General features: G+C 55.2%; 1 protein-coding gene across 1 annotated transcript in view; it reads left to right on the top strand.

The window, feature by feature from the left end:
- The window catches only part of SPTB (spectrin beta, erythrocytic), a 105691-nt gene that overhangs the window by 51982 nt on the left and 36661 nt on the right, over window positions 1-17048 (top strand). The window contains exons 14-21 of the mRNA XM_065403173.1: window positions 138-1008; window positions 1543-1680; window positions 5998-6754; window positions 8375-8577; window positions 8756-8846; window positions 13909-14055; window positions 14930-15193; window positions 16829-17044. Of these exons, the coding sequence (XP_065259245.1) occupies window positions 138-1008; window positions 1543-1680; window positions 5998-6754; window positions 8375-8577; window positions 8756-8846; window positions 13909-14055; window positions 14930-15193; window positions 16829-17044 (2687 nt within the window). The remainder of the gene's footprint in view (window positions 1-137; window positions 1009-1542; window positions 1681-5997; window positions 6755-8374; window positions 8578-8755; window positions 8847-13908; window positions 14056-14929; window positions 15194-16828; window positions 17045-17048) is intronic.

Genomic DNA, 17048 nt, shown 5'->3' on the forward strand with positions numbered 1-17048 from the left:
GTGGCCAACTCGAGAGCTCTGCCCCACCCTGGTGGTGTGAGGGACGGGATGGCTATTGAGATCTAGAGAAGAGGCCTCCTCGGTGATGGAATTTCATGCTTTAAAGCTGCCTGCATTCTGTCCCCTCCCCCGCGCAGGCTATCGGCCGTGCGACCCCAAGGTCATCCGCAACCGCGTCAGCCACCTGGAGCTGTGCCACCAGGAGCTGCTGGCGATGGCCGCCGAGAGGAAGGCTCGCCTGGAGCAGTCCAAGCGCCTGTGGAAGTTCTTCTGGGAGCTGGACGAGGCGGAGAGCTGGATCAAGGAGAAGGAGCAAATCTATTCCACCTTGGATTACGGGAAAGACCTGACCAGCCTCCTCATCCTGCAGCGGAAGCACAAGGCCTTTGAGGACGAGCTGCGGGGCCTAGGCGCCCGCCTGCGTCAAACCATCCAGGATGGGGGAGACATGGTGGCCCAGAAGCACTTCGGCTCCTCCAAGATCCGAGGCAGGACGGAGGAGGTGAAGGCGCTGTGGGCTCAGCTCCAGGAGCTGGCCTCGTTCCGCAAGAAGAACCTGCAGGACGCCGAGAACTTCTTCCAGTTCCAGGTGGACGCGGACGACCTGAAGGCCTGGCTGCAGGATGCCCATCGCCTGGTGTCCAGCGACGAGGTGGGCCACGATGAGTCCTCCACGCAGGCCCTGGTCAGAAAGCACCGAAACCTACTGGACGAGGTGGCGGACAACAAGAGAGTGATGGACAGCCTGAGCCAGCAGGCCCAGAGCTTCCCGGCCGAGCTGCGGGGCGCCCCGGAGTTCCAAAACCGGCTGCAGGCCATCCAGACCCTCTACGCCGAGGTAGTGTCCCTGGCTGAGCTACGCAGGCAGAAGCTGCAGGATGCCCTGGACCTCTACACGATCTTCAGTGAGATGGACGCCTGCGAGCTCTGGATGAGTGAGAAGGAGAAGTGGCTGGAGCAGATGGAGATCCCAGACACTCTGGAGGACTTGGACGTAGTGCAGCACAGGTACCTGGGCTACCACCATCAGGGACAGCCAGGTACCCCCTCCCTCTGCCCCCCTCACCCTAACCCCGACCCTCACCTAGCTAGATACACGTAGGACCTGGGGTTGTGAAGCACAGATGATCCACTTCAGGGGCAGCTTCTCCTTATTCCAGCGCGTCAGGCTTTGCCCCTTCTGGCAGTGCCCAGGGTTTGGAAGGGGGGGTGGCTCCTAGCCCCCTTGGCTCCCTTCTTTTTGTGCTCAACAGCGGGCACGTAGCCTTGCTTTGTGTGCTATGGCCCCAGCCCCATTCCTAGCCCACCCCAGCTCTGCTGACAAACATTGTGTGTCGTCATCAGCATTAGCGCTGCTGCTCCATCCGTCGGTGCTGGCGCAGGGCTCTGGGCACTTTGCCCAGGGTGCACGCTGGCACCAGAGGGAAGGCGGCGGGGAATGCCTTGTGCCCAGCTCAGCCAGGGAGGGGACCTTAGGCACAGCTGCTACGGAGTTGGGCAGTCCCGGCGCTGCTCTGCGAATTGCTGCCTGTGTGATTGCAGGTTTGACATCCTGGAGCAGGAGATGAGCACGCCGGCCTCCCAGATTGACGGCGTCAACCGCGCAGCCGCCAGCCTCGTCGAGAGCGGGCACCCGCGCAGCAGCCGCATCAGGCAGTGCCAGGAGCGTCTGAACAACAGGTACCGCCCCACCCCTCTGCTGCCCAGAGAGCGGCACCGCCAGCGTAGAGAGCCACACTAGCTGTGTCCCAGGCCTGCCTGTCGGGGACACGGCTGACTGGATGCTTTACAATGATCCTATCCCCAGGAGCTGCATATTCAGTGTGTGCTCATGCTAAAACCACAGTGGGTGTCCCCCATCTTGATGCTGGCTGCGTTAACCGTTTGCTAGGATCCCAAGGACCAAATAAGATATATTAGAATCGGAAACGGTACAGAGAAGGGGGGAAGAAAAATGAGGAGGGGTATGGAACAGCTTCCAGAGGAGGAGAGATTAAAAAGACTGGGACTTTTGTTAAAGAGACAACTAAGGGAGATCTATAAAATCATGAATGGTGTGGGGAAAGTGAATAAGGAAGTGTTATATACCCCTTCACGTAACACAAGAACTAGAGGTCACCAAATGAAATTAACAGGTAGCAGATTTAAAACAAACAAAAGGAAGTATTTCTTCACACAACAGACAATCAACCTGTGGAACTCGTTACCAGGGTATGTTGTGAAGGCCAAGACTATAACAGGGTTAAAAAAAGAACTAGATAAGTTCATGGAGGACAGATCCATCAATGGCTATTAGCCAATGTGGTCAGGGATGCTACCTTATGCTCTGAGTGTCCCTAGCCTCTGACTGCCAGTCACTGGGATTGGATAACAGTGGATGGATCACTTGCTATATAACCCCATATAAATCCATGGTGGGCCCACATCTTGCATACTGTGTGTGAGGGTTGGACCCCCCATCTGGGATGCCAACTGATGTGCTGGGGTCCCACTCGTTCCACCAGCCTGGGCTTCCTCACCCTGTCCTAGCTGTGCCAGGCCCTCAAGCCTTCGCCAGCACACACAGGTCGGGACACACGCAGCTGCAAATGGACACAGAGACACTGAGACCAGCTCTGTGTGGGAGGAATCAGCTCGGGGATTTACCCAGCACTCACGTGCACACCCCCTCTGAGGAATAAACCCAAAATAATATTGTCTTGCGCTGTATAGATGAATCTGCACAGCACAAGCTCATAAAAATCGTCCTCTCCCTCAATATGGAAAGAGATATGCGCAGCTTCTCCCCCCGATACGAACTGCACAAACTGGATTCTGTGATCAATGAGAAATAAGTTTATTAACTACAAAAGGTAAATTTTAAGTGAGTATAAGGGACAGCAAACAGAACAAAGCAGATTACTGAGCATGTAAGCTTAATACACTAAAGAAACAGGTTACACCTAGTAATTTCTCACTCTAAATGTTATTCAGGCAGGTTGGTAGAGTTTCTGCAGCTCAGAGTTCCAGTTATATCTCTTTACACGCTAGACCGGGGTGGCCAACCTGAGCCTGAGAAGGATCCAGAATTTACCAATGTACATTGCCAAAGAGCCATAGTAATACGTCAGCAGCCCCCTCTCAGCTCCTCCCCTCGCTCCCAGCGCCTCCCACCCACCTGCAGCCCCGCCAATCAGTGCCTCCCCCTCCCTCCCCGCACTTCCCGATCAGCTGTTTCGTGGCGTGCAGGAGGCTCTGGGGAGGAGGAGTGAGGGCACGGCAGGCTCAGGGGAGTGGGCGGGAAGGAAGGGGTGGAGTGGGGGTAGGGCCTGTGGCAGAGCCAGGGGTTGAGCAGTGAGCACCCCCCGGCACATTGGAAAGTTGCCGCCTGTAGCTCCAGCCCCGGAGTCGGTGCCTATACAAGGAGCCGCATATTAACTTCTGAAGAGCCGCATGTGGCTCCGGAGCCCCAGGTTGGCCACCCCTGGGCTAGACCAGGAGCGCCGCCAGCTTTTCTGCCACCCTAGGCGGCGGAAGGTCCCACCCCGAAATGCCGCCCCCCACAGAGGCGGCGGAAGGTCCCGCCCCGAAATGCCGCCGCGGTTGCCACCCCCCAAATTGTAGCACCCTAGGCGACCGCCTAGGTCACCTAATGGGTTGCGCCACCCCTGGGCTAGACCAATGTTCACAGCCTGGACTCACCCCTGCCTTTCCCTTCAGGTGTTTTTAGCAGTCTTCCTTCCTGGGCAGGCAATGGAGGAGAGTCCTGAATGCCTTCCTTCCCAGCCTTAAATAGAATGTACAGAAGGCGGGAAGCCTTTGTTTCCAGTGGAAAAGTACCAGCAGTGTCCAAGGTGGTGTTTTGTACCAGGTGACATTATCACATGACCTTGCAGCGTCAGGGCAACCATGAGACAAGGTTTATTTGCAAGGTCCACAGGAAGGAACTCCTGGGAAGATGGGGATCCACAGCTTCGAAGACTCATTGTCTTTTCCTAATGGCCCATTAAGGCTGATTGCTTACTGTCTGATGGGCGTTTCCCAATCACATACCCATAAAGTTGTAATGGTTACATACACAGTCTTCCTAACTTTGGATACAGAAATGATCCATGCATACAACTTGGATAAACACATTCAGAAAATCATAACCTTTCCAATGATACCTCACATGACCCATCTTGCATAAAACATATCTTAGTTATGCCATATTCATATCATAACAATATTTCTATGACGAATATGGGGTGTAATGTCACACTGTGTGCAGATGTGGTCACCCTGTCTGAAAAAAGATATTTTGGAATTGGAAAAGGTTCAGAAAAGGGCAACAAAAATGATTAGGGCTATGGAACGGCTTCTGTCTGAGGAGAGATTAGTAAGTTTGGGATTTTTCAGCTTGGAAAAGAGATGACTAAGGGGGGAGCCTGACCTGTGCTTGCAGAATTCTTACTGCCCAAGGGCCGCGATTCCCAGCATGCCGCCTGGTCAAACAGGGCCTGGACACATTGAGTTCAGAGCCAGAAGTGACCATCTGATTGCCGGCTCTGACCTACTGCTCAGCACAGGCCAGAGAATTTCATCCCGTTGCCCCTGTATTGACGCCAGTCACTGGTGTTTGGCTAACGTGTCTTCCTAAAAGGCCTCCAGTCTGATCTGAAGACATCAGCGATGGAGAATCCACCCCTTCCCTTGGGAGTTTGTTCCCATGGGTCACCACCCTCCCTGGTGAACATCGGTGCGTTATTTCTAATTAGAATCTGTCTGGTTTTAACTTCCAGCCACTGGTTTTTCTACCTTCCTCCACTAGATTAAATACAGAATACCGTTCTGTGTCACTCAAGGCCAGCGTTTACAACAGCTGCATGAGGTCGGACTTTGTGGCATTTTCCTGTGTGCTCACAAACTCTGATCCGCACAAATCAGTGAGGTCAGAACCAGGCCTGAGCAACGGCAGCGCTGCTGCAGTGCAAATGCCTCGTCCTCCAGGGGGCTTCGCCCACCAGGCCCCGCCCGGTGCTGGCGCATGTTTCGATTAGAGAGGCAACTCATCCAGTGTTAAACCGAACGGGCCTCTTTTTGGAAGGTTTGTCCCCCTTTCAGAACCGGGACAAAACCGGACATGGCTTTGTCCGGTATGATGGGGGGATGCCATTCTGCATCCTCTGGCTCTTAAAAATGTGTGTGACCTCACATGCACCATCACGCCGGCAGGGGTGGGCTCACACCATTCCCGGAAGTACCAAAACGTCTAGCATTCTGGGAACGTGTGAGTGGCCACCTTCATCTCGATATGAGCCGTGTGCTTTGCGCGGGGCCGAGCCCGGCGACTGATGCAGATGAAGGACGCCATGTGTAATAACCCAGAGCTGATTTGGGGCAGGACAGTGTGTCATGGCTGCCACGAGCCCCTGTATCTCAGCGAGCCCCACCTCCATTTTCCTGGCAGGTAGCAGACAACCAACCGGCCGGATTTTGATGCCTCCGTTTTTGAGAGCCCAACCTGAGAAGTGATTTCACACAGGGCTGAACTCTCCCACTCTGCAAATCGGCCCTTTTCAGGGTTCTCCATTTCAACCCCGTCCTTCCCCTCCACTCCCCCAGCTCAGGACCCTCACAGCCTCAGAGGAAGGGCAGGAAGGCCTCGGAGGCGTGGCCAGCTGGGATGGGGTGAGGGGCTGCCAGACTCTGTTAGGGTCTGGCATTGCCCTTTCAGATCAGGAGCGTGGGCGGCCTGGCTGCATAGCAGCCTGTGGGTGAGTACCCCTGCAATCCCTGGCCATACTTTCTTCCCAGCCAGCACTGCCCCACTTTGGGGACAGCCCTGGCCCAGCAGAGTAGCACGAACTGAGTTCCTACAGAGTCCGGGTTTGCAGACACTGACTGCTCTGGCCGGAGAGTGTCTGAAGCCCTTCTCTCCCTGCCTCTCCTCCTTGGCGCTCTCACACAGGGCAGGGGTCACTCGTGAACCAGGGGCTCTAAGACCGCTCGATGGGGCATCTGCTGTGTTCTCTGCAGGTGGCACGTCTTCCAGGAGAAGGTGGGGCAGCGGCGGAAAGCGGTGGACTTGGCGCTGAGCCTGCACAATTACTGCATGGACTGCGAGGAGACCCGCAAATGGATCCTGGACAAAACCAACGTGATCCAGTCCACCCAGGAGATGAGCAGAGACCTAGCGGGCGTGATCGCCATCCAGAGGAAGCTGTACGGCATCGAGCGCGACTTGGCTGCCATCCAGACCCGGCTGGGGGTGCTGCAGGAGGAGGCCCTCCGGCTGGCCGAGGAGCTCCCTGACCTGGCTTCTGACATCTATAGCCGGCTGACCACCATCAGCGGCCTCTGGCAGGAGCTTCAGAGGACGCTGCAGAGTCAGGAGGCCTCGCTCGGGGAGGCCAGCAAGCTGCAGAAGTTCCTGCAAGACCTGGATGACTTCCAGGCCTGGCTGTTCAAGGAGCAGCAGGCCGTGGCTTCGGAAGAGGTGCCGAGCTCCCTGGCCGAGGCGGAGCAGTTCCGACAGGCGCACGCCGCCATCAAGGAGGACATCGACCAGCACGAGGGCGATTACCACAACGTCAAGGAGACGGGGGAAAGGGTGACGCACGGGCAGACGGACCCGGAGTACCTGCAGCTGCAGCAACGGCTGCAGGGTGTGGAGATGGGCTGGAGTGCCCTGTGCAAGATGTGGGACAGCCGGGAGAAGTTCCTCGCCCAGTGCCTGGGCTTCCAGGAGTTCCTCAAGGATGGCAAACAAGCCGAAGTCATCCTGAGCAATCAGGTAGGGAAGCGGCTGCATCTGTCTGTTATGATGATGATGTGCATCACCGTCCCAATGCTCTGGGAGCCCTCTGCCCTGCAGGGTCACTGAAGAGACGGAGGGGCAAAATGAGGCACAGAAGGGGGATGGGACTTGCCCAAGGGCAGATGGTGGAGCCGGGAGTGGAAGCCAGATCTCCCGAGTCCCTAGCTACTAGGCCCTGCTGCTTCTGAATTTCCACTCAGCCTTCCTTGCACTAGGCTACCAAGTGAGACAGTGTTTATAATTGTTCCCTCATATTTAATAGACCTGATCTGTGAAGATCGAACCTCACTTCCCCTCTGCTGATGTAACCCATGCCTGTTGGGCGTGGTGCTCTGTCCCCTTCTAGCGGCACCAAGCCCACCCAGAGATTGATGAGTCTGCTACAGCCTTACCTAAGTGCCCATGGCACTTAGAGGCTCATGCATTAAACTTCAGAGGTCCCAGGTTTGATCCTGCCCGCCGACGCCCGGGGTCTGTCCGTGTTACAGAGCCCCAAGGGAGCAATGTTCTCTGTGTCAGCTGGTTGGCAGAGTTTGAAGGGCCCGTTAGATCTGCATAGCCCAGCCCAGTCAGTCACACCCTGTATGGAGGAGCCCGATAACTTGGTTTGGCTAATCAGGGGGATTCTGAGACAAGTAAGCCCTGGTGAGGTGAGATGGCCCAGTGGTTAGGACATGGATCTGGTGATCGGGAGACCTGGTTTCAATTCTTTGTTCTCTCCCAGACTCCCCATGCAGCCTGGGGAACCTCCCTTGGGCCTAGATCTTTAAAGGTATTGTGCCAAGCTGATTTAGGAGCCTGTCTCATCTTCAAAAGGGAATTAGGCACTTAGGAGTCTAAATTCAGTGCAGCAGCACCTCAGTACCTTTAACAATCTGGGCCTTAGCCGCTCTGTGCCCCATTCCCATCTGTACAATGGGGATAACTGCCCTACGGCACAGAGGGGGGTTGAGGATATACATGGTAAAGACTGGGAGGTGCCAAGGCACAGCGGCGCCGGGGCACCGATAAAGACCTGAGAATAGAATGCTGCATCACCTGTGACCGAGGCAATACCCTTCTGTACCGATGCAATAGCAGAGACCCCTTGATTTCATGGCCCGTTCTGATCACCTCCCCCGCAGAGATCCCAGCACACTGGTAAGCATTGTGCTGTGATTCGGGCACACGGTGAATCCATCCTTGGAGTAACTCCCTGGGCCTGCACCACCAGGGCTGATTTTGGCCTATTGCCTCCTTCCCCAGCCCCCTTTTGCCTGGCAGGAAAGGTCAGTGGCAGCTGCTCTCATGCTACTGGTGCATTTGCATACATCAGGCCAGTGCAAAAAGCCCTGTGCCGTGTCCTGGAGAGTTACACGTGGCTCAAGAGCACCATGGATACCCAACCCAGACGCTAGAGCAAGGAGTGTGCTGGAGATGGCTAGGCCCAGCACCCTGCATTCTGCTAGTCTTAGTCTTGTCAATGCAGCGGCCTTCCTGGAACACAGCATGTGCCAGGCGTGGCTGGAGCAGTGTGGGGAGGGGGGAAGGGCGGGTGCTACAGACCCTGCTAAATCACATCTCCCCCCCCACACCCTGCCCCGCCCTCCGTCCCAGGAGTACATCCTGGCTCATGTGGAGCCCCCGAACACCTTGGAAGCGTCGGAAGCTGCCCTGCGGAAATACGAGGATTTCCTGGCCACCATGGAGGCCAACAAGGAGAAGATAACAGGGCCGGTGGAAAGCGGCGAGAAGCTGGTGGTGGACGGGAATATTTACGCCGACAAAATTAATGAAAAGGCCCAGGTCATACAAGAGAGGTAAATTGAACTGCATCCTACCAGCGAGGGGGCCCCCGGGAACCAGCCGCTGGCTATGCTGTCCAATCCCACCGCTGGCAGATAGCTTTCGCCCCGGTGGTTATGGTCTGATAGCGGGTGTCAAACGAGATAAGCTGCTGCAGCAATTATCAGCCTCCTTGTCCTCTCTCCTTTCCAGGTCCAGGACGAATGTGGCTAAATCGAAGGAAGTGCTGGATCTGCTGAAGGACAATCACGACCTGCAGAGCTTCTTGCAAAACTGCCAGGAGGTAGGCTGCTGGACGCATAGGCGCCGACTCCGTGGGTGCTCTGGGGCTGGAGCACCCATGGGGAAAAATTGGTGGGTGCTCTGCTCCCACCGGCAGCTCCCCACCCCCCAGCCCCAGCTCACCTCCGCCTCTGCTCCGCTCCGCCTCCTCCCCTGAGTGCGCTGCTTCTCCCCCTAGCTCCCAGCGCTTCCCGCCGCGAAACAGCTGTTTTGCAGCGGCAAGCACTGTGAGGGAGGGAAGAGGAGGATGAACGCGGCGCGCTCGGGGAAGAGGCAGCCCCGCTGTGTAGTGCCGCCAGCCAGACAGTTAACGGCCCAGTCAGCGGTGCTGATGGGAGCCTCCAGGATCCCTTTTCGACTGGGTGTTCCAGTCACTCTACCTATGCCCTCATTCCCTCTCCATCCACAGACCAGCTCCGCCTCTAGCCCTGGCTCCTCCCCCATCTCCAGTTCCGCCCCCAACTCCACCTTCCGCCCAAGCTCCATTGCGGAGTTGCAGTAATGGGGTTGGGGGGCGCAGACAGCTTCTGTTACGGGTAAGAGGGGGCATGACTGGAAACGTTTGTACACCACTGCCCCACAGTATCTTGGACAATAGTCCTTTGCCTCCGTTTCCCACCTTGTGGTGTGAAAGTCCAGTAGAGGAATGTCGCTTTAACGTACCACTCCCGCTTGCCCTCCGCTCCACCCCACTCATACCACTCCCCCTTGCCCTCCGCTCCACCCCACTCATACCACTCCCGCTTGCCCTCCGCTCCACCCCACTCATACCACTCCCCCTTGCCCTCCGCTCCATCCCACTCATACCACTCCCCCTTGCCCTCCGCTCCACCCCACTCATACCACTCCTGCTTGCCCTCCGCTCCACCCCACTCATACCACTCCCCCTTGCCCTCCGCTCCACCCCACTCATACCACTCCCGCTTGCCCTCCGCTCCACCCCACTCATACCACTCCCCCTTGCCCTCCGCTCCACCCCACTCATACCACTCCCCCTTGCCCTCCGCTCCACCCCACTCATACCACTCCCGCTTGCCCTCCGCTCCACCCCACTCATACCACTCCCCCTTGCCCTCCGCTCCATCCCACTCATACCACTCCCCCTTGCCCTCCGCTCCACCCCACTCATACCACTCCCGCTTGCCCTCCGCTCCACCCCACTCATACCACTCCCCCTTGCCCTCCGCTCCACCCCACTCATACCACTCCCGCTTGCCCTCCGCTCCACCCCACTCATACCACTCCCCCTTGCCCTCCGCTCCACCCCACTCATACCACTCCCCCTTGCCCTCCGCTCCACCCCACTCATACCACTCCCCCTTGCCCTCCGCTCCACCCCACTCATGGCCTGTTGTCAGAGGTCAGTGGAGTCCCAGAGTGCAGGGGTGCGCTCGGGAGGGGGTGCGGGGAAGGTTTCACCACAGCCCCTGGGGGTGGTTCAGCAAGTGATGCCTCCGCCAGCGGCTTTGCTGCCACTGCCTCTGCTGTGTCCTTGGTCTGGTCTGGTCCTACAGCGCCACAGCCCCTAGCCCAGCTATCACAGGCTTTGCTGCTGCTGTTGCCTCTCTTATTGCACTGCCATAAGCTGCAATGCCATGTGCCGAGACTCCACCAGCTAACCCAGCTCTTAAGTGACTTCGCTGGGTAGTGGGGAACCCCACTGCCCTACCCTCTCCTCTGCGTTGATTTCCACCAGAGCATTTTCTCCTCTCTAGTCTGAAGCTCACACCACCCCAACCGGCTTATTAGCAATTTTAGCTCTAATGATTATTAAGCAGAGAGACTATTGAGTCTGATCATCTCTGTCTTTAATTACTGGAAGAGAAGCCAAATGACATCCACGACTCTTTAAATGGAGCCCACCCTGCCAAGTATCAACATTTATCCATGTCTTTGGTCTTTCACCGGGATTCACTTCACTATCCCATGCTCTGCAAGTGATGGTGACTGCCTCAATTAGGTCATGTTAAGTACAGTTCTGCTGCCTTTTAGTAATCTAATAAGGATAACAACATTTAATTACCCTTCATCCCAGACTTAAGTGAACTTTAACCTAAAACAGCCAAAATGTATCACGTTAGCAAAGCCGGTCTGTGTGTTGCTCACTTTGGCAAAGGAGGTGTGTCTATGCAAATACAGTCTGCTTCTGAGGTTTCTTCCTCCAGTTCATCAATAGGTGGCAGAAGAGAGCTCATTCAGATCCCAGCTTACATTCTCTCTCCTATATTCTCATATAAAATGAAGGCAAAATCAAAACAAGATGTTCGAATTGGCTGGAAATGGTTCCCCCCCCCCTTTTTTTTTTTGGCTGAGAATTTTGAAATTGAAGGGTTTTGTTCCTAATCAGAACAAAGCCAAATGCCAACATCACCTTGGTGAAACACACAATGTCCGTCCTCAGCACAGCTCTGTTCAGAACATGGCTTTGCCTGCTCATCGGGGTAGGTTTGCAGCATGGATGAGCAGGGATGGACTCTCCCTTCATTGGAGCAGACTTCCATAGACTTCATTTGAACCATGGGAATCTACTGCCATTTCCATTGTTTCCAAACAAATTCCTGGAGATGGGAATTCTAACTCGAATCTTCTCGTTTCAGTCCCTGGCGGCCTTTTGCCCCTTTTATTCTTATTAGCCACAAGAAAGGCAGGTCTGTGTAAGGAAGAGTAGGCTGTCCATTTCCTTCTAAGCAGTTTACACGAGGATCTTAGGGCTTTAGAATTATTCCTGATAAGACGTAGCTTGTTTCTATGACCCTGTCTCAGGCTCACTGCATACTCAGGCAGCGTTGCTGCATTGGTCACACCTGGGGCAGCTCTCCCCCCACAGAGCGATGGGCTCAGGCTCTCTGCATACTCAGGCAGCGTTGCTGCATTGGTCACACCTGGGGCAGCTCTCCCCCCACAGAGCGATGGGCTCAGGCTCTCTGCAAACACAGGCAGATGTCATTGCATCAATCACACTTGGATCACATTTTCAAGTTTTCTTCACAACCATAATAGCATCTCCTGGTGTCTCTTTTCCACAAAAGTCCTCATTATTGTCCCCCACTTTTTCACACTCATCATCAGGTTCAGCTTTTTCCTCTTCTTCCTCATCTTCAATCATACACTTGACAGATTTGGCCCCATTAGCTGCATTATCAGTGGTAATGGTACAGAGCTGCCTCAGAGACATCCCAGAACAGCTTCTGCCTTCGAGTATGGTTGCCTTCAGGTGTTCAGAAGTGTGCTGCAAATTGATCTGCTTCATAGCAAGTGTGTGGAGAATCATTTTCTATCTGTAATCTGCTGCATATTAACTCCTAATGCAGACCTGGCAAGATGAGTAGCTGTGATAAATGAAGGGGGGGGGGGAGGGGGAGCTCCCTTTTATGGACACCCAGCCAGCCAGTAGCTATAAAATCCCTCTTAGTAGCTGTTCTCTACTTGCTTTACCTTAAAGGGTTAAAAGTCTCACTGCTATGCATAGGTAAAAGGAAGTGAGTGGGCACCAGGCCAAAAGAGCAAATGGGAAGGCCAGAACTTTTTAAAATTGAAACACGACTCCCCTTTTGTCTGTCTGTGTTGTTCTCCCGGAGAGCAGGGATAGGGCTGGAGCTATGCTGTAAAAGCTTGTGCCAGGTATGAAAATCATCAGATCCTACCTAGACACGACTCATTTCAAACCCCAGCTATGTAAGTACATCAGGAAATGTCTAGGAAGATGCGATTAGGTTTCTCTCTTTTATTTCTTTATGGCTTGTGGGCTCCTCTGTGCTAACCCCCAGGTGCTGTTGTTTTGCTTGTAACCTTTAAGCTGTCTTGATGCTTAATCCTTGTAATTGTTTTTTTTTTAAACCTAGCAAAAAGCCTATGTTCCAAATGTATTTTCTTTCTTTTTGTTTTTAATAAAATTAACCTTTTTTAAGAACAGGATTGAATTTTTGTGTCCCTAAGAGGTTTGTGCACATGCTGTTTAATTAGCTGGTGGCAACAGCTCATTTCCTTTGTTTTCTTTCTCAGTGCTTCCCCGGAGGGGGTGAATGGGCTGGAGGGTGCCCCACAGGGAGGAATTCCCAAGTGCTCCTTCCTGGGTTCCAAAAGGGGTTTTTGCACTTGGGTGGTGGCAGCATCTACCCATCCAAGGTCAGAGAAAAGCTGTAACCTTGGGAGTTTAATACAAGCCTGGAGTGGCCAATATTAATTTTTAGAATCCTTGAGGGCCCCCACCTTCTGCACTCGAAGAGCTAGCGTGTGGAATCAGCCTTGACAGTAGCACAATCAACTTTCAAAGAAATCAGCTTGCCCTTGACTTCCTGCTTATGTTCGTATCATCCTCTGGAAGGGCAGCGACTTCATCTCAGATATTTTCATCATTTATTGGCAGTTTTTATTGCCAAAACCTTGAAGGAAAGGGTTAAGGATTTAATCTTCCATCGACTTTAAAGGTCTGCCATTCACGGTTACTAATTCGAGGCAAGCTTCAAGCAAAGTTAGATTCCTCAATCTTCCCTTTTATTGACTTGCTTTTCAACACAGAATCTAGAGCATGTTGGTTTGAGGACAGAATCTTTTTTTTTTTTTTTTGCACGGAGGGTTAGGATTAGCCTCATCGGTGTGTGAACTTGTCTCACTTGGGGCTAGCTGCTCTTGCGTCAGGACACTCTGGGTGACATCTTTGTAATAGCGCCCAGCAGCGGGTGGTGGAGAAGGGGTTTGAGGAGGGTAGGTTTGTGGCTGGTTAGCATGACTTAGAAGGAAGCCTGGGACAGGCTGGGGTCATGTTGCAGACGCTCTGTCCTGTGCTCTAAGGGCCGTGCCTCTGACCACGGCAGGGCAGTATGAGCAGCAAGACAGTCTCCCTGGGGGGGCGTGGGGCTGCCTAAGTTTTAGTGCATCCGCGTCCCCATTCCTCAGGCATACGCTCCAGCCAACATCGCTCATTGTTCTGCTGGTGTGGAGGAGGGGGCCGACAGAGATTTCGGGCTGGGATTTCCAGAGGTGCCTGAATCCCATAGGCTCCTCGGAGACGCGCAGTGGTGGGGCTGGCGCTGTGACTTGTGCTCCCTTCCCTGCCTTTGCAGCTCACCCTCTGGATCGACGAGAAGATACTGACGGCTCAGGACGCGTCCTATGACGAAGCCCGGAACCTGCACAGCAAGTGGCTGAAGCACCAGGCCTTCATGGCTGAGCTGGCCTCTCACCAAGGCTGGCTGGAGAAGGTGGATGAGGTAGGTGACCTCCCGCGGGGGCTGGGGGAGCATCCTCCCAGGCCTTGCCGCGCCTCAGGCACCTGGCGCTGAGCGCACACCCGAAGGCTAGCGCAGGCCAGGCAGCCCATGGGCTGAGGTAGCCCCCAGCTCCCATCGACATCAATGGGGCTTTCAGCGGATGCTTAGCTTTAAGCACGTGCTAAAGAGCTGTCTCAGGATTGGGTGAGGCTGTAGCAGGTGGCGGGACGGAGGTAGCACTGGAGCAGGAAGAAGGGAGTGGGTCCTACACTGCCTTCCGGCTGGGTCCTCGTGTTCACAGGATTTCATTACCACCCCCCCTCTCACCGGCCAACATGGTACAATCCACAGCCCCCCCTCAACATGAGTGTCATACGACAGGGGAGGTGATTGCCGGACACTGGTGGGACCTCAGCTGCACACTGTGTCCCATTGCGGGCACCGCACTCTAGGCAAGATGTGGAGAAAGTGGAGAGGGTCATGAGGAGATCAACAAAAATGACCAGCGGTGTAGCAAACCTGGCCTCTGAGGGAAGGCATTAAGGACCGGGCTGGTTTAGTCTAGAGAAGAGGAGGCTGAGGGGGGAACCAGATAACAGTCATCAAATATGTACAATGATGTTACAAGCAGGGCGGTGATCGATTGTTCTCCGTGCAGCAAGGGAGATTGAGGTTGACTATTAGGAAAAACTTGGAACAGGTTCCCTGGGGAGGGTGTGGAATCTCCGGCACGGCCGGTTTTTAAGAACAGGTTGGACAGGGATGGTCTAAGTTTGCCTGGTTCTGCCTCAGTGCTGGGGCTGGACTAGAGGACTGCTGGAGGTCCCTTCCAGCCCCACGTTGCTGATTCTCTTTTCCCCTGACCTCTGTCCAGGACGGGCGGCAGCTGAGCCGGGAGAAGCCCCAGTTCGGGGCGGTGGTCTCGCAGAGGCTGACGGAGCTGCACCGGCTCTGGGACAAGCTCCAGTCGACAACAGAGGAGAAGGCCCAGCACCTCTTCGATGCCAACCACTCAGATCTGTACGCGCAGAGCTTTTCCGACCTGGACAGGTGGATAGGAGAGATGGAGATGCAGCTGCAGTCGGACGAGCAGGGCACCGACCTGACAAGCACCAACAGGCTGCTAAAGAAGCTGATGGTAGGTGGTGATCTCCCACGAGCACTGGGACTGCGGGGGGTGGAGGGATGTCCTGCTGGGGAGGGGGGTGCATTGGAGACTGGCAGTGCTAGAGGACGAATCGCTCCGCAGTCACCCCTTCCCGTCTCTTGCCCCTGTGGCTGGCAGGGGTTGGGGCTGCAAAGACGAAGCATTCGGCCTCCCGGGTGGCGGGGGAAAGGGATTCTCCGGCAGCGGCTTGCTCCACCCGCTCTCTTCTCAGCTGGCGGAGGAGACGCTCGTCCTTGCCGGGAAAGAAGCGTTTGTAACCTCCATAGATGTCCAGCCGCTAGCGGGGGACAGACAGCCACACGGCGTTAGCCTAGTTTAGACACTGCCACTGGCTGGGGCAGCCTGTCCTGAGCTTCACAGATCCCAGCAGCTCAGATTCACTGTTACCGGCCTCATCTGTGCCAATCCGCAGAGCATATGAGCTGTCAGTCACTGTTACAGAGGAAGCAGCTCATACTTCAGTTGAGAGGGCTCTAGTTCAATCCCCTGGGTCCCTTGCAATCCCTCCCTCCTGGGTAATATGAGTAGCCTTCCTCCAAGGGGATGAATCCCGCAGGGACTGGTCATTTGAAAACTCTTTTCTATTTTGTTTTTAATTCAATCTAACCCCGTATAAACATTCAACATGTGTGTGTCACGCTGCCCTGTGGCAAGGTCTTCTCTGGGATTGAACCTATGGCTCTAAAAGCAGGAGCTGGCACTGTCAGGCCAGGTCTGTTAGCTCAGAGGGACTAATAGACTCTTAAACGTCTATTACCCAGCCACTACCAGGGGATGGGTAGTTGTACTGGGTTAGCTTGGGTCATGTTTGGAATTAGGAGCCATGAAGAGCGTCTCTGGGAGAACTGGTTAGAAAACGGGCTTTTTTCCACAGAAAATTCTTTGAAAAGGAAATAAAAAGTTTTTGTCAAAAACTTTCCCACAGTAAAGTTCAATTTTTTGATGAAAAATCAAAGTCTGAAATCTACAATTGGGAAATGCAGCTTCGGTACCTCATGGGAGCAGGGCTGGTGCAAGGAAGTTTCGCGCCCTAGGCTAGGGTTACCATATCTATTAAATAAAAAAAGAGGACCCTCCACGGGCCCTGGCCCCGCCCATTTCCCCACCCCCCAGCCCCGCCCCAACTCCGCCCCTTCCCCGCCCTAACTCCGCCCCCTCCTCCCTCCCACTCCCAGCCACAGGGAAAGGGCTGCCCGAGTGCTACCGGCTTCACGGTTTGCCGGGCAGCCCCCAGACCCTGCGCCCCCCGGCCGGCGCTTGCCCAGCGCAGCTGGAGCCCGGGAGGGGAAGCGCCCAGCCGGGGGCGCAGGGTCTGGAGGCTGCCAGGCAAACCGTGAAGCTGGTAGCGCTTGGGCTTCGGGCAGCCCCCATGCCTCCGGACCCTGCGCCCCCAGCCGGGCACTTCCCCTCCCGGGCTCCGGCGGCGCAGGGTCCGGAGGCATGGGGGCTGCCCGAGCGCTACCGGCTTCGGGCAGCCCCCATGCCCGGCTCTTAAACAGAGCCGAAGAGTCAGGGGAGGAGCAGAGCCGCGGTGGCTGTTGCTGCGGCCGTGGCCCCGTGCCATCGCCTGGCTGGCAGTGGCGAATGTCAACCCTTTGCTTTCAGAGACTCGATGAGCAAGTGAGCACGCGGAAGAGAGAGATGGAAGAGCTGCTCTCGCAGGCCCCTCCACCCAGAGGGGACGTACACGAGGCCGACAGCAAGCAGCAGAGCATCGAGAGGAGGTTCCTGGATCTCCTGGAGCCCTTGGGGAAGAGGAGGAAGGAGCTGGAGTCGTCCAGAGCCAAGTACCAGCTCAACCGGGATCTGGCAGACGAAACGGTGA

This window comes from Emys orbicularis, chromosome 4 (assembly GCF_028017835.1).
Source record: "Emys orbicularis isolate rEmyOrb1 chromosome 4, rEmyOrb1.hap1, whole genome shotgun sequence".
Classification (NCBI taxonomy): domain Eukaryota; kingdom Metazoa; phylum Chordata; order Testudines; family Emydidae; genus Emys; species Emys orbicularis.